This window comes from Leucoraja erinacea, chromosome 6, assembly GCF_028641065.1.
Source record: "Leucoraja erinacea ecotype New England chromosome 6, Leri_hhj_1, whole genome shotgun sequence".
Classification (NCBI taxonomy): Eukaryota; Metazoa; Chordata; class Chondrichthyes; order Rajiformes; family Rajidae; genus Leucoraja; species Leucoraja erinaceus.
In genome coordinates this window covers 87,262,148-87,286,328 of record NC_073382.1, presented here as the reverse complement: position 1 = coordinate 87,286,328, position 24,181 = coordinate 87,262,148, and the positions used below count along the sequence as shown (strand labels likewise).

The following is a 24,181-nucleotide window of genomic DNA, read 5'->3' as shown; positions in this document are numbered from 1 at the left end:
TGATGAAGGCTGATCATGTATTGTAATATTCTCTCCCCTTAACCTTTTGCATCAAGGAAAGTATTATCTCAAAAAGAATAATCAAATTGACCTGTATGGTACTGGCAGTAAACTTCATACATTTACCATCCTGTGAAAATGCATTTCTCCTCATGTCAGTTCTTGCCCTTAAATCTGATATGTGTAGGATGGAACTGTTGATGCTGGATTAAACCGAAGATAGACACAAAATGCTGGAATAACTCAGCGGAACAGGCAGCATCTCTGGAGAGAAGGAATGGGTGACGTTTCGGGTCGAGGATCTTGTTCAGACTAGTCAGGGGAAAGGGAAATGAGAAATATAGACTGGTGACGTAGAGAGATATAGAACGAATGAATTAAAGATATCCAAAAAAGTAACAATGATAAAGGAAACAGGCCTTTGTTAGCTGTTTTCGAGGTGAGAATGGGAACCTGGTGCGACTTGGTGGTGGAGAAAGAGGGAATGCAGGAGTTTGGATACTAGAGCTGGGGAAATACGGTCCCCACAATCACTCTATCTAGTCCTGTCAGATTTTTGGAAGTTACAATTGGATTCTCTCTTCAGAGCTCCAGAAAGTACTATCTTCATCAATTTAATGTCGTGCAGTAATTCTGCCAGCGCAGGAAATCAAGTCTGGTAAACCTCATTTGACCTCCCGTTCGTGGCAAGTTCATCCTTGTGTAGGTAAGCAGACCAAAACTGCCATATATTCTCATTCTCCCATATATAATATTTAATTGTACCAAAAGAACACATTCTCCCATATATAATTGTACCAAGATTTCATCAAGATTCTTGCAGCATACCACATTAGTATGAGCTGAGATTATGGTATCAAACCCACATGAGCATATCCAGGGCTGCCACAATGTAATTTCATATATTTGTATTAAAACTCTCAAAAATATTTTGCCTACCATGGTGCCCTTATACACTGAATTTAGAAACATTGCAATTGTACAACATAGAAATACTTCAGCTTGTTTTATCTGTGCTAGTAAAGGCAGTACTCTGCCTAATCCCACTTCACCATAGTTAATCTGTAGCTCTGCAGGTCACGACTCTTCCACTGCACCACCCACATTCTATTTAATGATGGTTGTAGGGCTCTGCCGTGTTTCCATTTTCTTTCCCGTTGTAAATAAATTGTGAAGAATTAATAATGAACCTACTTCCAATAATCTTTCAAATGGTGTATTCCAGATCCTAATGACCGGCTGTGCAGGTTGTATTCTTAGTGCTGTCTCTACTGTGCGTAAGAACGTGGGGAAATAGGAGATAATTCAGATCTTCAAACCTGTTCTGCCTTTCAATAAATTCTGCCTCTATTTTCCTACTCTTGCCCCATATCATCTTGATTTCTCTAAAAGAGGCCAGCATATTTCTGAGCCTTAATTAACATACTGAGCCTTTACAGAAAATTCCACATTTGCCATTCTAAGTGAATGCTTTCAGAAAGCATTTGATAAGGTCCCACATAGGAGATAAGTGGGTTAAATTAGGGCACATGGTATTGGGGGTAGAGTGCTGACACGGATAGAAAATTGGTTGGCAGACAGGAAACAAAATGTAGGGTCCCTTTCAGAATGGCAGGCGGTGACTATTAGGGTATCGCAAGGCTCGGTGCTGGGGCCGCAGCTATTTACATTATACAGCAATGATTTAGATGAAGGGATTCCAAGTAACATTAGCAAATTTGCAGTTGACACAAAGCTGGGTGGCAGTGTGAGCTGTGAGGAGGATGCTATGAGAATGCAGGGTGACTTGGACAGGTTGGGTGAGTGGGCAGATGCATGGCATATGCAGTTTAATGTGGATAAATATGAGGTTATCCACTTTGGTAGCAAAAACAGGAAGGCAGATTATTATCTAAATGGTGTCAGGTTGGGATAAGGGGAAGTACAATGGGATCTGGGGGTCCTTGTTTATCAGTCAATGAAAGTAAGCATGCAGGTACAGCAGGCAGTGAAGAAAGCAAATGGCCTTCATAACAAGGTGGGTTGAGTATAGGAGCAAAGAGGTCCTTCTGCAGTTGTATAGGGCCTTAGTGAGACCACATCAGGCAAGAATGAAATGCTTGGAGAAGGAGAAAGAAGTGCAGCGCACATGCTTTGAACCTGGTGAGACGCAGGAGGAGCCCGGCCAGGACTCATCCCACAGAGCCCAGTCCCTCCACGCACTAGACTATCCCAACCCCTGCAGGTAGTTATTAAGATGGCTGATCCGTGGGCGGTTGCTGCTGGGACGCAAGTCGGTGCCTGATCAACCCCGGCTGCGTCGCCTGGGTGAGGGTGTCTGATGTTGTGAGACCCAAAACACCCGATGACTCTAGGTCACATCACTGAGGATGCGTCCCAGCGCATCAAAGAAGACGTATATTTTTTCACACACCTGGAGTATTGTGTGCAGTTTTAGTCCCCTAATTTGAGGAAGGACATTATTGCTATTGAGGGAGTGCAGCGTAGGTTTACAAGGTTAATTCCTGGGATGGCAGGATGGTCATATGCTGAGAGAATGGAGCGGCTGGGCTTGTACACTCTGGAGTTTAAAAGGATTTTTTTTTTTTTTTTTATTTTATTTTTATTAGCAGTACAGTAAATAACATTAATACATCACATATATCTTATTACATTATGTTGTACCACTTCATTTTTTGAGCTTTAAAAAAGATAGAAATAAAAGAAGTAAGGAAAATAAGCAAGTCGAGAAAGTGCAGGAAAGTGTTGGGAGAAGAGAGCCCCTTAGGGAAGGAATTAGAGATGGAAGTAAAGAAAAGAAATAAGACCCTAGAAAGAAAAGAAAAAAAAGGAGAAAGGAAAATCAATCGCTCTATTGTAACACAAAACTCCGCAAAAAAGGATATACAGGTACCAACTGTGTTTTTATTAAAAGTTTATTTTATACCCCCCGTTACCAGATCCTGGTAGCCTTTTTGTTTTAACTTATTATTGCACCTTATGCTTGTAATAGTTCCATAAATGCAGATCACGTCTTTTGGAAGTGATCTGCTTTGCCTGCTAGGCGGGGAGTTTAAAAGGATGAGAGGGAATCTTATTGAAACGTATAAGATTATTATGAGTTTGGACACGCTAGAGGCAGGAAACGTGTTCCCAATGTTGGGGGAAGTCCAGAACCAGGGGCCACAGTTTAAGAATAAGGGGTAAGCCATTTAGAACGGAGATGAGGAAACGTTTTTTCACACAGAGAGCAATTTTAAACTGCTTAATTGTGAAAAATTCCTGAAGGTGGCAAAATCTGCTCTTGGGTTGGGAGCAGAGTAAAAATATTTTTTATTTGGCCAGTGTTTAAATGTAAAGGCTTGTGGCGTACAGGAGAGATGAAAAATCAATGAGTAAATCAATGCACAAATTGGTGTGATGGTAAGTGGTTCTTTGAACCTTGGTCAGTGTTGTCATAATCCAGATTGTGTTAGTTACATGCTTGGCAATTTGAAGGATATTTATTTCCTCTGGAAATAAATTGAGGGGATATATGATGCTGAGTGTTTGCACTGAGCAAGTAAATAAGCTACCGTCTTTAATGTACAGACACAAAGTGTTGGAGTAACTTGGCTCAGGAAGCAAATGTGGAGAAAAATGATAGATGACGTTTTGGTTTGGGACCCTTCTTCTGAAGACATTTCTTTATTCAGAAGTAGTGTTCTGACCCGAAACATCATCTATCCTTTTCCTCCAGAGATACTGCCTAACCTGCTGTTACTCCAGCATTTTGTGTCTATCTTTGGTATAAACAAGCATTTGCTGTTCTTTTTTTCTAAACGATTTAATGGAATGTGAATAAAAGACAAAGTGTTATGTAGCGGCTAGCCAGAGTATTTTAGCAATATGGGGAAAGGGAAACTCAAGGACTGTGATCAGTTGGCATCTTTCAAAAGGAGCCAGATCAATATTAAATTGGCAGGAGTTATCCTTTGTTTGCTTGTTTGTTCCATTAAGCTGTTGAGGAAGGAAGTTGGATCCTACCTCGAAGTGACAAGCAAAGTATGGAAAGGAAGAGCTTTACTGATATTAAATGCATGGTCAGATTATATGTCTTGTTGCTAATTTTCTATCTAGTAAGAAAATGACAATAGAGGAGCATTGATAAGTTGAGGGCTGTTTCCAACGAGAGGTAGGGCACTTTCTTTGGTCCTTTTCGGCTTGCAACATGCGTATCAGCACCCTGATGTAAAAAATGAAAGAAGTTGATTTTCAAAGTGAATATTTTGGTGAACTTGGAACTTGACTGGTTATTTAACTGAGGAATATTTATTTTGTTTTTAAAACCTCGTGTGTTGACAAACATTTGTGTAATCCTCAGTAGACTTAAAACGTAGCAAAAACATTTTGTTAAAGAAAACAAAAGAAAATAGCAAATGTGCAACAAAAACAAAACAATGGTGATGTAGCAAAACATTCACTTTTAGAATTGTGTTAAAGAAGGAACTGCAGATGCTGGAGAATTGAAGGTACACAAAAAAGCTGGAGAAACTCAGCGGGTGCAGCAGCATCTATGGAGCGAAGGAAATAGGCAACGTTTCGGGCCAGTCTGAAGAAGGGTTTCGGCCCGAAACGTTGCCTATTTCCTTCGCTCCATAGATGCTGCTGCACCCGCTGAGTTTCTCCAGCTTTTTTGTGTACATTCACTTTTAGAATATTGTGTTCAGTTCTGGGCACCATGTTATTGGAAATATATTGTCAAACGGGTTCAGAGAAGATTTATAAGGATGTTGCCCGGACTAGATGGTGTGAGCTATAGGGAGAGGTTGAGCAGGCTGGGACTATTCCCTGGAACGCAGGAGGATTAGGGGTGATCTTATAGATGTGTGCACAATCATGAGATGTATCGATCAGGTGGCTGGACAGTCTCTTGCCCAGAGTCAGTGAATTGAGGACATAGCTTGAAGGTGAAGGGGAAAAGATTTAACAGGAATCTGAGGGGTAACTTTTTCACATAAAGGGTGGTGGGTGTATGGCCAAAGCTGCCCGAGGAGGTAATTGAGGCTGGGCCTATCAAAACGTTTAAGAAACAGGACAGGTTAGATAGGACAGGTTTGGAGGGATATGGACCAAGCAGGGCAGGTGGGACTATTGTAGCTGGGACATATACTGAGAAGGCCTTTCACATGCACTATTACGCTTTTTGTTTATTCTGGACAGCCAAACCTGCCCAGCAAAGGGTGCTAATTATTTGTCAAAGATGTCCCTTAAGTCACTTAAAGAAATGGGTAATTTTATGGTCACTAGACTTGCTTAAAAGCCTTTTATTTTAGTGTGATGGTATTTTTGGTGAGTGCAGACAATTATCAATCTCCTCTGCATTAGAAACAGATCCAGTGAACTGAATAGTATCATAAATTGCATGAAACGTTGCTGAAAATCTTGCTGTTAAATTATTGACTATAATTGGCAACCTATTACCAACCCAGCCTCCATATTTTGAGAACTGTGACCATGGTTGATTCCTGACTGCCTCTGCAATTGAGGGAAAACCCACCTGCTATTGATGCCATGATCCATTTGCCTTGTCTTATCGAGATCTTGTTATCTTGGATAACCATCACTCTATCCGTGTCAAATCTGGGGGCAGTTAATGGCCACGTGGAACAAATGAGACCGGTGTAAATGGATGTTTGATGGGCAATGCTGTTGGTAGCGGTCTGATTCTCTGCTATATTGTCTCTAACTTGTAAAAGCTTTTTGGGGTGATGGGCTGTACTGGCATGAGGTAAAAATCATTGTCATTCATTAGGCAACATAGCTAATGTAATCAGACGTAAGTTGTACTGAAATACCTTTGGAACTTGCCAACTGAAGCAAGTTCCTCTTGGTTGTGAGCTAAAGAAGCTCCAATAACGAAGGAAATTGCAGAACGATGCTTGTTTCCAAATACTTTGTAAGGAAGGTGTATTTTCATTCCTTTGTATATCAAATCTGAAATTGCCATCTCCAGCACTTCTGTTGCTACTTTATCAAATCACTCTTTACCCACATCCACTCCTCATCCATACATAGAAACATAGAAAATAGGTGCAGAAGGCCATTCGGCCCTTTGAGCCAGCACCACCATTGAAAATAATCATGGCTGATCATCCAAAATCAGTACCTCATTCTGGCTTTTTCCCCATATCCCTTGAATCCCTTAGCCCGGTGCTAAATCTCACGGCTTCTTGAAAACATCCAGTGAATTGGCCTCCACTACCGTCTGTGGCTGAAAATTCCACAGATTCAACTCTGGATGAAAACGTTTTTCCTCATCTCAGTCATAAATGGCCTACCCCTTATTCTTAAACTGTGACCCTGGTTCTGGATTCCCCCAACATTGAACATTTTTCCTGCATCTAGCCTGTCCAATCCTTTCAGAATTTTACATGTTTCTGTAAGATTTCCTCTCATCCTTCTAAATTCCGGTGAATACAAGTCCAGTCGACTCATTCTTTCATCATACGACAGTCCCTCCATCCTGGGAATTAACTTGGCGAACCTACGCTGCACTCCCGCAATAGCAAGAATGTCCTTTCTCAAATTAGGAGACCAAAACTGCACACAATACTCCAGGTGCGGTCTCACCAGGGCACTGTGCAACTGCAGTAGGACCTCCTTGCTCCTAAACTTAAATCCTTTCACAATGAAGGCCAACAAGCTTTCTTCACTGCCTGCTGTATCTGTATGCTTACCTTCAGTAACTGATGTACAAGCACACCCAGATCTCGTTGCACCTCCTCTTTTCCTAATCTGGCACCATTCAGATAATAATCTGCTTCCTGTTCTTGCCACCAAAGTGGATAACCTCACATTTATCCACATTATACTGCATCGGCCATGCTTCTGCCCACTCGCCCAACTTACCCAAGTCACCCTGCAGCCTCATAGCATTCTCCTCGCAGCTCACATTGCAACCCAGCTATGTGTCATCCGCAAATTTAGAGATGTTACATTTAATTCCCTAGTCTAAATCATTAATATATATTGTAAACAATTAGGGTCCCAGCACCAAGCCTTGTGGCACCCCACTAGTCACTGCCTGCTATTCTGAAAAGGACCCGTTAATTCCTACTCTTTGCTTCCTGTCTGCCAACCAGTTCTCTATCCATGTCAATACCCTACCCCCAATACCATGTGCTCTAATTTTGAGCATTAATCTCTTCTGTGGGACCTTGTCAAAGGCTTTTTGAAAGTCTAGATACACCACATCCACTGGCTCTCCCTTATCCATTCTACTTGTTGCATCCACAAAAAAGTCTAGAAGATTAGTCAAGCATGATTTCCCCTTCATAAATCCATGCTGACTTTGACCGATCCCGTCACTGCTTTCCAAATGCGCTGCTATAACATCTTTAATAATCAACTCCAGCATCTTCCCCACTACTGATGTAAGGCTAACTGGTCAATAATTCCCCGTTTTCTCTCTCCCTCCTTTCTTAAAATGTGGAATTACATTGGCTACCTTCCAGTCCACAGGAACGGATCCAGAGTCGTGAGAACATTGGTAAATGATCATTAATGCATCCATGATTTCTAGGGCCACCTCCTTGAGTACTCTGAGATGCAGACCATCAGGCCCTGTGGATTTATCTGCCTTCAGTCCCAACAGTTTACCTAACACTATTTTCTGACTAATGTGGATTCCCTTCAGTTCCTCCCTCCCATTAGATCCTCGGTCCCCTAGTATTTCTGGGAGATTGTGAAGACAGAACCAAGGTACTTGTGATTCCTTAGTGAAGCCAGAACCAAGGTACTTGTTTAACTGTTCTACCATTTCCTTGTTTCCCATTATAAATTCACCTGTCTCTGACTGTAAGGGACCTACAAATCTTTTCCTTTTTACATACTGAAATAAACTTTTACAGTCATCATTGAAAAGTACTATTTACGTGGGGCAAATGACTATTTTGTTGCCTCATCATGTGGTAGTGATGTGGAGAGAAAAATACATTATGTAATAAGTTTAAAATCTTTTACATAATTTTAAACTAATTACACTAATTGTAAAATGACATGTGCATAGTTCATTGTTAAGTTTATATTTTCAAAATGTGTTTAAACTGGGGAAAGTTGTGGTGCATATTTATGCAGGAATTATTTTAATGAGAATTAATTGGATGAAATTAAGAACGTTTGAAGGCTCATTGTGTGGATCATTGATTCTGCATCTTCTGTGCTGAATGGTTTGTTTCTGTGCTGTGGGTTCTATGCAATGTTGAAAGGACCATACTTTGTAATTGGAGGAATTGTATTTTCTTTAACATTGTGCTTTTGCGATAATTGCACTAATGTCGGCAATCTGGTTTGACTCTAGAATTTAAATAGTCTTTGAACACGTAAATAGGAGCAAACAAAATGTGTATGGAGAAACTGCAGATGCTGGTTTACACCGAAGATAGACACAAAATGCTGAAGTAACTCGGGGACAGGCAGTATCTCTGGATAGAAGGAATGTTTAATTCATTTTAGAGATACAGCGCGGAAACTGGCCCTTCGGCCACCGAGTCCGCGCCGACCCACAATAGCCGCACATTAACATAATCCTGCACATACGAGGGACAATTTACACGTATCAAGCCAATTAATCTACAAACCTTAGTCTTTGGAGTGTGGGAGGAACCCGATGATCTCGGAGGGGAGAACGTACAAACTCCGGAAAGACAGGATCGAACTCGCGCCTCAGGCTTTGCAAGCGCTGTTAGGCAGAAATTCTACCGCTGCGCCACCGTGCCGCCCGCAGTCTAATGAAGGGCCTTGACCCGAAACGTTGCCCATTCCGTCTTGCAGAGATGCTGCTCCGGCATTTTGTGTCTAATAGGAGCAAAAGTAGGTCACCTGGTCTCAAGCCTGCCATGTCATTCAATATGTTCATGGCCCCTTCTGTGTCTCTTCCCCATTACTCAATTCTGTCATTTCAAAATGTATCTTTATCCACCTTGAGTACATCTAATGATCTGTACTATAGGCAGAGAATGCTGCTTGTAGTTAATAAAAAAATAAATCCAATAACTTTGTTTTAGTTTTGTTATAATTCTCATCCATGCCAAATTTTGTTCAAAGTGAATAGATCACAATTAATTTTTCCTAGTGCAATAAAAAGCTACATTTATAAAAAACTTTATTATACTGTTGGTTCCGTGCAGTTATAATCCAAATCAGTATGGTTAGGACAGTGGATACATTCAGCAGCCAAATAATAAATACTTACTAAGTGGCCTGTCCCACTAAGGTGACTTTTTAGGCGACTGCAGGAGTCTATGCAGTCACCACATGTTTGCGGGTGGTTGCTGGGGAGTCGTCTTCATGGTCATAAGGAGTTCACGCATCTGGGAACTGGTCGTGGCCTCATTATGGTCATCACAAATTTTTCAACATGTTGAAAAATTAGCGGCGACTAGAATGAAATGGGAGGAAAAAACGTAAACAGTAGTTTTCAGAACCACGGACAACCGACTGGTGATGTTAAATGTCCGCCGAGCTTCACAGCCGTGCATCTCTGACTTCTTAAAAGTTGTCTGGCTTCTTAAAAGTTGTCTCCACTCTTTTAAAGCACTAGCCGTCTTAATTATAGCGCCAACCTTCCTGTTCATTGCGGTGTGTGTGTGTCTGTATCACCTTGGCTTTGCAACGTGTGAATTTCACACAGACAGCGCTCCCCCCCCACTTGCCCTGTCCCCCCCCCCCACCTGCATAACGGGCTGGTGAAGGAAGCTGTGTGTGTGTTCCACTCTGACAGTCGACATTCCAGTTGCCGGTTTTTCAGGCGACTGTCGGCAACTTGACAGTCGCCCGAAAAATCGCCTAAGTGGGACAGGCCCATTAGTATTTGTTTTGTGCAAGCTTCAACATTGAAAGTCAAAAATGTCGACAGTGTTTAATTGTCATGTGCACCAACAATGGAACAATGAGATTCATACTTGGAGCAACATAACAGGCCAGTAAACAGAATACTCATAGACAACATATAATAAAAAGCAATGAATAAATTAATAACCACAATACCAGTGCAAAAAATATCTGTACTTGGTGTAACCAAAGACTGTACATGGAAGGCCAAAGAAGCCACTGTGCTGATTTCACAAAGTCAACATTTATGTTTAGTTTTGTTTAAAGAATTGCAGACACTCGCTCCTCCTGCCGTTGCTCTATCCCCCAAATTTTCTGACTACTTTCTTTGACTTAGACTTTTCAATCTTTTGTAGTGTTACAATTTTCTTTCAGTCTTGGCTTTCATTTACTCCATGACTTGTAAATGCAAAGTAATTTCTGCTTCAAATAGCTTTTCATCAACATAACCTTGTTCATTCTAGAAAATAAGTATTGCCACATTTTGTATCTTGCTTAATTTATTTCTATTACTTATTAACTGCTTTTCCCCCCAAAAAAATTGAACATGGTTTTGTTTCTAATTGGTTATAAACTGTTAATGGTGAATCTTGCCTTTGTGGCTTCTTGGTCATTTATTTTGAAAGATGACTTAAAATAGAGAACCAGAATCGTGTTAAATACCCTTGCTGTTTTGTAAATGGAGCGGCAACATCAATGAGCAAGAAAACAGTTTTGAACGGTACTGCAAATTTTTTTTAATTAGAAGCATGTGCATATCATAATACAAACATTTTTATATATCAATCCTATGTTGCTAATAGGTGGGGATCCAGCTATCAAAATAATAGTGGTCCTCCTTTATCAGTTGTGTATTAACTCTGCTTCTATTTTGTTTTTTTTTATAGATAGAAAGTGAGAAATTTAAAAAAAGGGCATGATAAAGAAGAATGGAGTAATTTACCAATAATACAACTTTGGAGATAGGTCCGCAAGTTATAAAGCATATTCCATCTAATCCTGAGCTCGGTTTTCAGTCAGATTCCCGTGCTGAATCAATTTACCCTTTCAAAAAATCAATAAATGGAGACCATTTTCTATCAAATAATTCTTGTTTGTCAATTAAGACAAGTCTAGTTATTTCCAAATGTAAGGTCTCCAACATTTCCATAATCCACATTTTAATTGTGGGGGTTCTAGTGCCTTTCCAAAATTTTAATATTATTTTTTTTCCCAGTTATTATACTATAATCAAGAAAGTTTATTTGGTTTGTTGTAAGTCTTAGACTTTGTTCTGATATTCCTAATATTATTAGTTTTGAGTCTGGATCCAATTGGGTATTGACAACTTCAGAAATTTTCCAGAATTTTTTTATTTTTATACAATTTACAAAGGTATGCGTTAAGTTAGCCTCTAAATGCTGACATTTATCACAAATAGGAGAGATATGTGGGGAGATTCTATTTAATTTTGTTTTAGGGTAATGTAATCTATGTAATACTTTCAATTGTATTAAGGCATGTTGGCATTTAACGAGCATTGATGTATATATTGTAGACTTTTGTCCCAAATATCATTCGTTATAGGTACTGCAAAAATGAATCTACTTTCTCGCTTTAAGTTTTGTCTTCTTTATTTTTGGTTAGATATCTAACTTAATTTCTTTTTTGTCGGATTTTATCAGTCATTTTATTGTGTTACAGTGTTATTCCTTGGATAAATCTACACATTTATATTTATAGGTACCATTTGCTTCTCCCTTATATCAAGTTCTGTTGCTACATCTGTCCCATGATGGCATTGATTTTAGCAATGACCAATTGCCCAATTTAATTGATGAATGCTATTTTTATTCCAAGCGAACATCACTAGCATTGATATCAGCAAAACAGAAATGACTTTGTCACAGTCACACTGCATAGAAACAGGCCCTCCAGCCCCACTTGTCCATGCTGACCAAGATGCTCATTTATGGTAATCCCATTTGCGTTTGACCCTTATACCCCTATACCTTTTCTATCCATGTACTTATCCAAAGCCTTTTAAATGTAATCGCATCTGCAATGACCACTGCCTCTGATTGCTAGTTCCACAGCTCATCTGTGGTCTGATAAGTACATTTTCTGATGATGCAAAGATTGACAGGGTTATATATAGTGTGGATTATTGCCTAAGACATAAATGGATACAGTTCAACTGGAATGTCGGGTGGAGTGGTGGCACATAGAATTTAATCCAGACATGTGGGAACAAATGTACTTTGGATCAGCGAATACTAGCGGGACCTGTACAGCAAATTGATAATTGATAATTGATATAATTTAATTGCCACACAACCAAGGTCGGTGGAATTTGGGTTGCCAGTAGCGGTACAGTAATAAAGAACACACAACCACAATAAAAATTTTACACAAACATCCACCACAGCATTCATCACTGTGGTGGAAGGCACAGAACTTGGCCAGTCCTCCTCCATTTTCCCCCGTGGTCGGGACCTCCACCCTCCGCAGCCGTTGCTGCGGGCGTCCAGATGGCAAGGGACAAAGTCAAAGTCAAGGTGAGTCCAGGATCGGCTCTTCCCAACCAGAGACCGCGGCTTCAGGCTGGTGTAGGCCGCAGGCCGGCGGTCAAAGTTTTAAAGTACCTGCCGTGCCGCAGCCGGAAGCACCGCAGTCTGCAGGGCCGGCGGTCGAAGCTCCCCTCCAGGGGAGATGGTAAGTCCATACCGCGCCTGCGGTAGAAGACGGCTGCGGGCCGGCGGTGGAAGCTTCTTCTTCCCCCCGGGTCCTCCACGAGGGATCCCAGGCTGTAGACGCCGCACCAGCTGGAGTTCTGCAGACTGCTGCTTCAGGCAGGATCTGAATGGTAAGGATCTGAAAAGTATTAATGTACAGAGGGACCTAGCTTCTTGAAAATGGTGACACAGGTAGACAGTGCCTTCGTATGTTTTGCACATAAATGCAACACATTAATTCTTGTGTGATTACCTGTTTTTAACCAGCAACTATCGATAATGTCAATAGTGGATGTAGACACAAAATGCTGGAGTAACTCCGTGGGTCAGGCAGCATCTCTGGAGAGAGGAATGGGTGACGTTTCGGGTCGAGACCCTTCGCCAGAGGTACTGGCTTAAAAGGGTTGAATCACTTGTACCCGGAAATCCTGCTCAGTTGGTTCCACTATATACTCGGTAACATTTTCTTAAGTAGTCACTGTAGCATAGAACTTAGTGGCATGGTGTCAGGACAATAACCTCTGGCCCCATGTCAGCAATACAAAGGAGGTAATTAATGACTTCAGGAAGCATGGTGGAGTACATTCCACAATCAGCATCAATGGTGAGGGAGTGGAAATGGTTTAGTGAGACTGAGGACATTTGGCATGTCTCCAGTGAGTCTTATAAACTTCTACAAAGGCAGCCTATAAAGCCTACTGTCAGGTGGCATAACAGCTTTGTTTGTGAACAGCACTGCCCAAGACCTCATGAAACTGCAGAATGTTGTAGATGTAGCCAAGTCCACCACTGGTGACTCCATCTACACTATACGTTATCTCGGAAAAGCAGCCAACATAATCGGACATTCCACCCCGACATTTCCCCATTCTCCCTGCTCCCGTCAGCAAAGGCAAGGAAGCTTGAAAGTATCAGATTCAGATTCAGGAATGGCTCCTTCCAACACGAGTGTTGGATAATCTTGGTAGCAAAACACAAGTGAGGGAGGAACTCGTTCAGCATCACCAGATGAAATGGGTGGTGACTTTTTGGTTTGGGGCCCTTCTTATTTATTTATCATTTGCCTTCGTTTGCAAGAAACTAATCGATGCAGTCAAGTGAAAATAGTGGAGATGAAGTAATGACAAATGTTTGAGGTCCATCAGTGCCATATGTTAACAGCAGAGTTAATCGTTCTTCCAGCAGGATTAGTGCATGCCCACTTTTTGATTTTAATGGAATGCGATTCAGCTATGAAAATTAACAGCAACATTTCCTTGGCAAGGGCAGAAATGGAGTAATGAAATGGCATAAATTAACCAAGTATTGTATTGTATATCTTTATTGTCATTTCCTGAGTATTCACATACCCAGAGGAATCAAAAAAAACGTTGCTCAACCAGTGTCCATTCAGTGTGCATTAAAAATAAATAGAAATAAAAATACATATATCATGAACAAATTAACACTCTACTAAACATCAACAGGCGTTCCGATCGGCAGCGGCACAACAGTGGCTCTGCTGCAGTGTGTCCAGGTTGGTGGTTGGTGCGCGATACTTTGGCAGGGGGCAAAGTCCGTTTAGCAGTCTTATAGCCTGCGGGAAGAAGCTGAGGAGCATCCTGCTGGTTTTGCAGCTAATGCTCCTGTACCTCTTCCCAGATGGCAGGATGGAGAATATGTGATGCGATGGGTGGTAGGGGTCTTTGATGATGGAGATGGCTCTGCTGATACATCTCTTCCTGTATATGTCCAGCAGGAAAGGGAGTGGAGCACCAATAATCCTGCTGGCGGTCTTCACAATCCTGTCTAGTTGGTGCCGTTCGTACGCCTTGCAGCTCCTGAACCAGGAAGTGATGCCGTAGGTTAATGTGCTCTCGATTGTCCCCCTATAAAAAGTTTGTAGGTGTGTAGTGGGGAGACCTGCTTTACGTAGTCTTCGGAGAGGGTGTAGTCGCTGCTGGGCTCTCTTGACCAGTGCTGTGGTGTTGGTCGTGGACGTCAGGTCATCTGACAGGTGTAGTCCTAGGAACTTCACGCTGCTGACCCTTTCCACATCAGCTCCATCGATGTGCAGAGGTGTATGGTGTTGTTTTCCCGCCCTCCTGAAGTCAACCACCATCTCCTTAGTTTTTCCCACGTTGAGAATGAGGTTGTGGAAGTACTTTTAACAACAAAAGTAATTATCATGTTACAAACCACCAATTTCTGTTATCAGACTTCTGAAGTCCTTCAATAAGCCAGGGTACAGACCAGATTCTCTAACCTACATGATTGTGGTCATTGGATTCTGTCTTTGGAACCGTTGTGCGACAATGGTGAGAATATTCTGCACTATATCTTTCCCATTATTCTATCTATTGTTCTTAAGTTCGACTTAATTATAACACAAACACATTATACACAAGGAACTGTGGACATTGGTTTACAAAGAAAAAATGCTGGAGTACCTCAGCGGGTCAGGCAGCATCTTTGGAGAACATGGATAGGTCGATCTTCTGGGTCAGGATCCATGTTCTCCAGAGATGCTGCCTGACCCGCTGAGTTACTCCAGCACTGTCTTTTTTTTTAGGAACATATTGAGTGATTTCCCCTTGACCCTAATTTAAGTCTGGACAGCTAAAGAAAGTGGAAATAACATTTTAACTAAACCTGCCATCCAGTTCCTGAAAGATGAAAGTTAATGCTTCCTCCAGATACTGCAGAGTGAATTGCCACTTTCAAATCGGGTGTTGAAAGGGGTTTTAGCTGATTATTCAACTGCTGCTGCTGCAACGTTGCAGGACGCAGTGTATGCCCAGCAATTTAAGCCATTTATTTTGTTGGCAAATGTAGCGTGGATGGAAACATCAACATCTTTTTCTGGGTGGGAGGAATAATACTTTCTACTGTATTTCTTAGAACTTTTGACGACTTTGTATTGTGGCTCAAACTTATAAGGGGCATCCATTCACAATGTATTTTCGCGGCAAGTGGTACCGCACTGTTTTCATCAAGGCATTATTTTTGTCCCGGAGAAGTCTTGCCCTCTAAAGACTTCCCAGATTTTCTTTATCCATGTCCTAGAAGTCATGTCTCAACTGTTGCACATAGACAAGCTTGCCTATTTTTAAATTAATCCCATGAAGTAATTCCTTTCGATTCAGGGAAGTAAATACATGAACAGATCGAGCTTCTGTAGGATTTTGGTCTTAAAACACAAGTGCTGGAGGAACTCACACAGCATCACCAGAGGAAATGGGTGGTGACTTTTTGGGTTGGGACCCATCTTATTTGTTTATCATTTGCCTTCGTTTCCAAGCAACTGATCTATGCAGTCAAGTGAAAATAGTGGAGATGAAGTAATGATAAATGTTTAAGGCCCATCTGTGCCATATTTTATCGTTGTGCTTCCAGCAGCTTAGTGCATGACAACCTTTGATTTTAATGGGATGAGATTCAGCTATGAAAATTAACAGCAACATTTTCTTGGCAGGGGCAGAAATGGAGTAATGAAATGGTATAAATTAACCAAATACTCCTTTTAACAACAAAACATAATTATGTTACAAGCCTTCAATTTTTGGCTCACTGATTTAAATGTGATATTAACTTGTTCAATAAAGTATGATGTCTTTGCTTAAATCTTAGATGACCACTTTTTAAGCAAAAGCCCAAGCTGCTGAACCATATCCATGCATTGTAGCAACCTACCTTGGAGTCTCTCAATCTCTCCAAAAGGTTTCCAGTTTGTCACAATGCTCGTCTTGTGAACAAAATCTTATCCATTAGTTACTCCACCTCTCCCTGTAGCTAATACCCCCTAAGCCAGCCACCATTCTGATAAACCTCCTCTGCACCCTTTCCAAAGTCTTCACATCCTTCCTGTAATGAGCAACCAGTGCTGCATGCAATGCTCCAGGTGTGGGCTAACCAAAGTCTGATTTTATTATGCCTTGCACTGAACTCTGTAGATAAAGTTCTTGTTTTCACTTCTGCATTTTGGAGTTAAGAATCTGGAGGCATAATATGGGGTTTGGTTCCAGGCTAATGACTGACTGGGCATAAATGGAAGAATGACATTCCCACTGGAGGCTTGAGGCTTAATTTAACACCTTGATCATATATGACCTGTTAATGCGTGTTTATTCTGATATGTTATATTTCCCAATGGAAACTTTTGTCAAACTATTTGCTCTTCTGAAAGTTTGGGTATTTTACTTTGTGTGCATACTGCAATGTTTCTTCATGTGGTTTCTTCTCTGGGTGCACTGCACAGATGTTAGATTGCCAGTATGTATCTTTAGATTTCCTGCATCTGCAAAGCCCTCCTTGCCATTGGACTGAGACCTTACCCTAGAAATGTTCTATTTTGAAAGAAATCGAGCATGGCAACCTCCCATTGTAGAGCAACTAATTATTGACCCTGAGAGGCTGCCGATAATGATTACAAGGCTGGGGTGGCACAGCGTAGTGGTTGTAGAGCTTACCTGTGTTCGAATGTGACTATGGGTGCTTTCTGTATGGAGTTTGTACGTTCTCCCCATGACCGTGTGGGTTTTCTCCGGGTACACCTGTTTCCTCACACACTTCAAAGACATGCGAGTTTGTAGGTTAGTTGACTTTGGTCAAAATTGTAAATTGTCCCTAGTGTGTGTGGGATAGTGTTGGTGCACAGGGTGATCGCCGGTCGACGTGGATTTGGTGGGCCGAAGGGCCTGTTTCCACACTATCTATAAACTAAGAACTTTGGTCAATGCATAAAAAGGTCAAAATCAAAATTTTCCAAACTAACAATGATCTACATTTTATCTCAGTTTGCTTTGTTGTTACCTTCTCCGAACTAACAAGGATCTATTCAACATTTACCTTAATCCACATTCACTTTGTTCTGTTTTCACACCTTATACTTCCTTATCTATACACTTCCTTATTTATGTAGCTCCCAATCCCCTGACATCAATCTGAAGAAGGGTTTCAACCCAAAACATCACCCATCCGTTCTCTTCAGAGATGCTGCCTGTCCCACTGAGTTACTCCAGCATTTTGTGTCAATCTTAGATTTAAACCAGCATCTACAGTTCCTTCCTACACTGGTTTCGGGGATGATGAGTTTTCTGTATGAGGAGTGTTTGAGTAAGCAGATTTATGCTTTCAACGCAGATTTCTAGTTTTCTACAGTTAAGAATGAGAGAAGAGATTGAAATATAATTCCTGCAAGACATGACAGACTGAAGGTACACAAAATTGCTGGAGAAACTCAGCGGGTGCAGCAGCATCTATGGAGCGAAGAAATAGGCGATGTTTCGGGCCGAAACTCTTCTTCAGACTGATGACAGACTGGATGTTAGGAGCATGTTTCTGCTGACTGAGGAGTCTAGAACCAAGAATGTTTAATTGCCATATATACCGACAATGGAACAATGACAGTTTTCTTGCTGCAGCTTAACAGGCTAGTAAATTTCACTGTACCAATTGGCGCATGTGACAATAAATGTAAACTGGAACTTGAACTTTAATGCAATCTCCTACAGATAATATAGAATCGGAAATATGCTAAATTAATAACCGGGATTATAGTCTCAGTTAAAGGGGTATGCTGTTTAAGTCTGAGATGAGGCAGCACGGTGGAACAGCGTTAGAGCTGTTGCCTCAGCACCAGAGACCCGGATTCGATCCTGACTTGGGTTTTGTCTGTGTGGAGTTTGCACGTTCTCCCAGTGACCATGTGGGTTTCTACCAGGTGCTCCGGTTTCTTCCCAAAGGTTGTAGGTTGTGTAGGAAAGAACTGTAGGTGCTGGTTTAAATCGAAGGTAGACACAAAATGCTGGAGTTACCCATTCCTTCTCTCCAGAGATGCTGCCTGTCCTGCTGAGTTACTCCAGCATTTTGTGCCTACCTGGGGTTGCAGTTTGATTCGTCTCTCTATATTGTTAAAAGCGAGATAACATGGAACTTGTATACTGTTAATTAATGGTTGGCATTGATTTGGTAGGCTGAATGGTCTGTTTCCATGCTGTATCTCTAAACTAATGACGAAGAATCTGTATTCTGAGTGTGGTAAATATTTAGATTTCCTTTTCCCTGGGGGGGCTGCAGAAGCCAAGTGATTGAGTTCATTCAAAATAAGGATTGATAGAAAGGTACTGCAGGGAAATGGTGTTGAGGTAGATCTTGATGATTGGCGGAGCTGGTTCAAACAAGCAGATGACCTGCTCCCTGCTCCTGTTTTGTATCTGTTGTTAAATTACATGTGTGAACAGCTTGGCTGGCATTTTGCTTTAAGATCATCTGTGGCAGATAAAAGCTTCCTTATCAAAGTTAAACGGCATGGAATCCGGCCCTTTGGCCTAACTTGGCCCATGCTAGTCCCATTTGCTAGCATTTGGCCCATAACACTCGAAACCTTTTCTTTCCATGTACCTGTGCAAATGTCTAGTGCGTTTGTTATCACTGAATTTGTAAATTCCATTGATCTACCAGCCTTCCATCTTGAGGTGTTTTCAACCTGAAGACATATCAGTACTAAACTTGAACATGAATATTCTACTGCCTGTCTTATTAGCATCAAGTTTCATTTACCCATTGTTCCTCTGCTTGTTGACCATTACAGTGTGGTCCAACTGTATGTCATTTTTAACATACTGAGGCAGAAAACTTAAGCTCTTACGTGTGTAACATTTATATTTGAGACCCCTAAGGAAAAACTAACCAAATATGAAGCGAGGGTGTACTGAATAGTAATAACAACTGAAATGCAGATGCTGATTTATTCCAAAGATAGACACAAAGTGCCGTAGTAACAGCGCAGTATCTCTGGAGAAAATTACTAGATGATGTTTCCAGTCGGAACCGTTCTTCAGGCAGTCAGAAGAAGGGTTCCGATCTGCAACGTCACATATCCATGTACTGAATAGTGGTGACCAAAGGACAATTTCTGAGAAAGTGTGTCTAAAGGTCTTTTGTGGTTACAATATTCCTAGAGCAAAGAAGTGTGGTCAGATGCTATCCAATAATATAATTAAGTTTTCCTTGCATGTTACGCCAATGGGCAGAATTCAATTCGCTACTCAGATAATAAAGCAGATCATGTGTGAATGCATCAAGATTATGTGCTATCCACTATAAACCCACAGACTCCCATGGCTATCTGAACTCCACTTCTTCCCACCCTGCTTCCTGTAAGGACTCCATCCCCTACTCCCAATTCCTCCATCTAAGCCGCATCCGCTCCCAGGATGAGGCGTTCCACACCAGGGCATCTGAAATGTCCTCATTCTTCAGGGAACGGGGGTTCCCCTCCCCTACCATAGATGAGGCTCGCTCCAGGGTCTCTTCCATAGGGGGGTTGCACGTAAGGTCACTGGGTCATAGGACTCGATGCACGGATCCGCTAAATCCAACTGGAAGACATCCGTCACTTCCGGTATATGTTGTTAATGCTAGAAACGCATACTTTCCTACCTATTAAAAACCGCCAAAATGCTGAATTTTTGCGCTGGAAAAAATGGTGGGAGTCGGGGTAAGTGTGAGAGACATGTACCCAACTTTAGAATTCCAAACGTGAAGCGAAATTAAGGTATAGAGAAGCGAGAGCTGAAGGGACTACAGCAGCTAAAGTGCTTGGTAAACATTGAAAATATTGGGAATTATCGCGTTTGCTCACTGCATTTCATCAAGTAAGACATTATTTGTGTTTTTTCTTGATTCCTTTGGTATCTAAAAATTCTCAGAAATGATAAATCTGGCTCTAAGTTTTTCTTCAGATGCGTTTTCATTTTGTATGTAAAAACCCACGAGATCCATGGGCGATTTAAAAAAAAAAAAATTACATCCAGATTTATCACCTGAAACTTTTTCGATGCCAAAGGAATCAAGAAAAAACACAAATAATGCCTTGCTGTTGATGAAATATAGTGAGCAAACGGCAAATGTTCGCTAAGCACTTTGGCTGTTGTTGTCCCTTCAGCTTTGCTTCTAATTACCATAATTTCTCCTAACTTTTGGAATTCTGAAGTAGGCTAAATGTCTCACACGCTCATCCCGATTTCCATAATTATTTACAGCGCAAAAATTGACAATTTCAGCGGGTTTTAACGGGCCCGCTACGCTGGAAACAATGGTAAGTGCCTACCTGCAGTTCATCGCGTGTAATCCATTTGGAGTAGCATAGCAACAGTACGGGTCATTGGTCATGACCCGACTGCCGTGAAACCTCCCCATACCCCGCAACACTGCTCTCTCTCCCCATCCCCGCACTCGCAACAAGGGCAAAGTCCCCCTAGTCCTCACCTTTCACCCCACCAGCCGTTACATACAACAAATAATCCTCCGTCAGTTTCGCCACCTCCAACGTGACCCCACCACTTGTCACATCTTCCCATCTCCCCACATGTCTGCCTTCCGCAAAGACCGCTCCCTCCTCAACTCCCTTGTCAATTCTTCCCTTCCCTCCCGTGCCACCCCCTCTCCGGGCACTTTGAAATGCAACACCTGTCCCTTTACCTCCCCCCTCGACTCCATTCAAGGACCCAAGCAGTCATTCCAGGGGCGACAGAGGTTCACCTGTATCTCCTCCAACCTCATCCACTGCACCGCTGCTCTAGATGTCAGCTGATCTACATCGGTGAGACTAAGCGGAGGTTGGGCGATCGTTTCGCCGAACACCTCCGTTCGGTCCGCAAGAACCTACCTGACCTCCCGGTGGCTCAGCACTTCAACTCCCCCTCCCATTCCCCATCTGACTTCTCTGTCCTGGGTCTTCTCCATGGCCAGAGTGAGCAACACCGGAAATTGGAGGAACAGCACCTCATATTCCGCTTGGGGAGTCTGCATCCTGCGGGCATGAACATTGAATTCTCCCAATTTTGTTAGCCCTTGCAGTCTCCTCCCCTTCCTCAGCCCTTGGGCTGTCTCCTCCCATCCCTCAGCCCTCGAGCTCCTCCTCCCTTTTTCCTTCCTTCTCCCCGCCACCCCTTATCAGTTTGAAGAAGGGTTTCGGCCCGAAACGTTGCCTATTGCCTTCGCCCCATAGATGCTGATGCACCTGCTGAGTTTCTCCAACATTTTGTGTACCTTTGATTTTCCAGCATCTGCACTTCCTTCTTGAACAAGATTATGTGCCATTCTGGTTGCTGCATGACAGGAAGGATGTGACATCTTTGGAGAGGGTGCAAATGTTCACCAGGATGTTGCCTGGATTAGAGAATATTAGCTCGAAGGAGAGTTGTGACAAACAAATTATTTTCTCCCGAGCGTTGAATTCAGAGAGGAGACCCGATAGAAGTTTATAAAATTAAGAGGCATAGACAGTGCAAACAGTCAGTCTTTTTCCCAGGATGGAACAATCAAATCTTTTAGAGTGAGAGGAAGAATGTTTAAAGGAAATGTACAGGGTGTGTTTTTCCAGGGAGTGATAGATGCTTGGGGAAGTGGTAGAAGTAGAGACAACAGTAAAGTTCAAGAAGAGTAGGAAAGGACTGAGGATGCTGGTTTAAATCAAAGGTAGATCACAAAATGTAGGAGTAACTCAGCGGGACAGGCAGCATCTCTGGAGAGAAGGAATTGGTGACAATTCGGGTCAATCTTCAGACTGATGTCAGGGGAGTGAGTGGGCGGGACAGTGATAGAATGGGGAGCTGAAGGGAGAGGCATTCAGCCAGATACGTAAACAGGCAGAGAATTGTGGGATATAGTTCGGGTGCAGGCAGAAGGTATCACGGACATTGTGGCCAAAGGGCCTTTTCCTGTGCTGCACTGTTCTAGGTCTACGATCTGGCCAATGATTTTATCTGAAGAAAGAAAGTGCAGCAATTTCTCCCTGACATTCAATGGCATTGACATCACTGAATCCCTCACTATCAATACCCTGAGGGTTACTATTGGCCAGAAACTAAACTGAAATCTCTATATGCAAGCTGTGGTTACAAGAGCAGTCCAGAGGCTAAGTATCCTGCTACAGTGTCCCTCCTAACATTCCAATGCATGTCCACAATTTACAAGGCTCAAGTCTGGAGTGTGATGGAATAATACTCACCACTTTCCTGAATGACTGAAGTTTCAACAATATTCAAGAAGCTCCACATGATAAGGACAGAGCAGCCAGTTTCCTGGGCACCTCATCCACAACCTCTCACTCGCTGCACCACTGATGCATAGCAGCGGCAGTTAGTACCATTTATAGGGTGCTGTGCAGCAATTCACCAAGACTCCTTGATCAAAATCTTCCGGAGCCAGGAACTCGACCAACTGGAAGGGCAAGGGCAGGAAGAGCCTGGGTGTCCCACTAACTGGACGTTGCACTTTGAGCCACACATTGTACTAACTTGGAAATACATCCTTAACTGTCACTCGATCAAAATCTTGATCAAAACTTCCTGCCTAACAACATTGTTGGTGGACACAAAGCTGGAGTAACTCAGAGGGTCAGACAGCATTTCTGGAGGATGGGTGACATTTCGGGTCGAGACCCTTCTTCAGACTGAGAGTCTGGGGAAAGAGAAATGAGAGATATAGACAGTGATGTGGAGAGATATAGAACAAATGAATGAAACATATGCACAAAAATAATGATAAAGGAAACAGGCCATTGTTAGCTATGTGTTAGGTGAGACCAAGTTACAGACAACAGGATTCAACAAGATGACTTTGAAGCTGCTACGACAGGTGGGGGAGGATGGAGAGTGAGGAGGATGTAAGTGTTATTTGGTTGGAAAAATCAATATTCATGCTCTGCTCAAACAAAATATCAGATGCTGTTCCTCCAATTTGTGTTTAGCCTCACTCTGACAATGGAGGAGGCCTCGGACAGAAAGCTCAGTGTGGGAATGGGAAGGGGAATTAAAGGGAGATCATGTAGGTCCAAGCGAACTGAACGAAGGTGTTCAATTGCCCAGTCTACGTTTTGTCTCACCGATGTACGAGTCCACACCTGGTATGCCAATATCTAAAGAACTGCAACAGTTCAAGAATTGCAGCTCACCACTATCTTCTCCAGAGCAATTTGGGATGGACAGTTAAATGCTGGCTCAACCTTATGAAACCCACATTACTTCTATTTTAAAAAAAATCGGATTCCTTGCCTGTGAAGTGCTTTTGGATGCTAAAAAAAAGATAACATATAAATCCAAGTTTCTACACACTTGCCATATCAACCACTTCTTAGCAATTGAATCACAAAATTGAAGCATAAAAGGTGGTGTACTTGTTCCTTTCAAATCGCTTAGTTTTAAAAAATATTATCGCCATGTCTCATTGCGGATCACAAGGTTTTGCGTAAGCAAAAGGAATTGAAGGTGCGGAATTAATTGTAATAAACTGCCAGCTGCAATGATAAGAAACTGCAGTTGAACTTTGTCCATAGGTCATACTGCATGCTCTTGACCAATAAGGTTTCAGGATGAGAACAGTCTGGGAAACGGGAGACCCTGTGAAAAATTGTCTCTAATATCAGTAAAATTCTGATTCTACTATTCGGAAATTCTGATTGTTTGGCATCTGTCTCATCGGGAGTTCATAAGCGATAGGGGCAGAATTAGGCCATTCAGCCCATCAAGTAACTCCACCATTCAATCATGGCTGATCTGCCTTTCCCTCTTAACCCATTCTCCTGCCTTCTCCCCATAACTCCTGACACCTGTACTAATCAAGAATCTATC

The 24,181-nt window shown here is 42.1% G+C and overlaps 1 protein-coding gene across 4 annotated transcripts in view; it reads left to right on the top strand.

Annotated features, from left to right (window-relative positions):
* uvrag (UV radiation resistance associated gene) overlaps positions 1 to 24,181 on the top strand; it is a 314,525-nt gene that overhangs the window by 2,698 nt on the left and 287,646 nt on the right. The window contains exon 2 of one of the 4 annotated variants that reach the window (XM_055637544.1): positions 14,764 to 14,863. The exons of the other annotated variants lie outside the window; for them this stretch is intronic. Within the exon in view, the coding sequence (XP_055493519.1) occupies positions 14,816 to 14,863 (48 nt within the window). The 5' untranslated portion in view covers positions 14,764 to 14,815. The remainder of the gene's footprint in view (positions 1 to 14,763; positions 14,864 to 24,181) is intronic. 4 annotated transcript variants of the gene reach the window in all.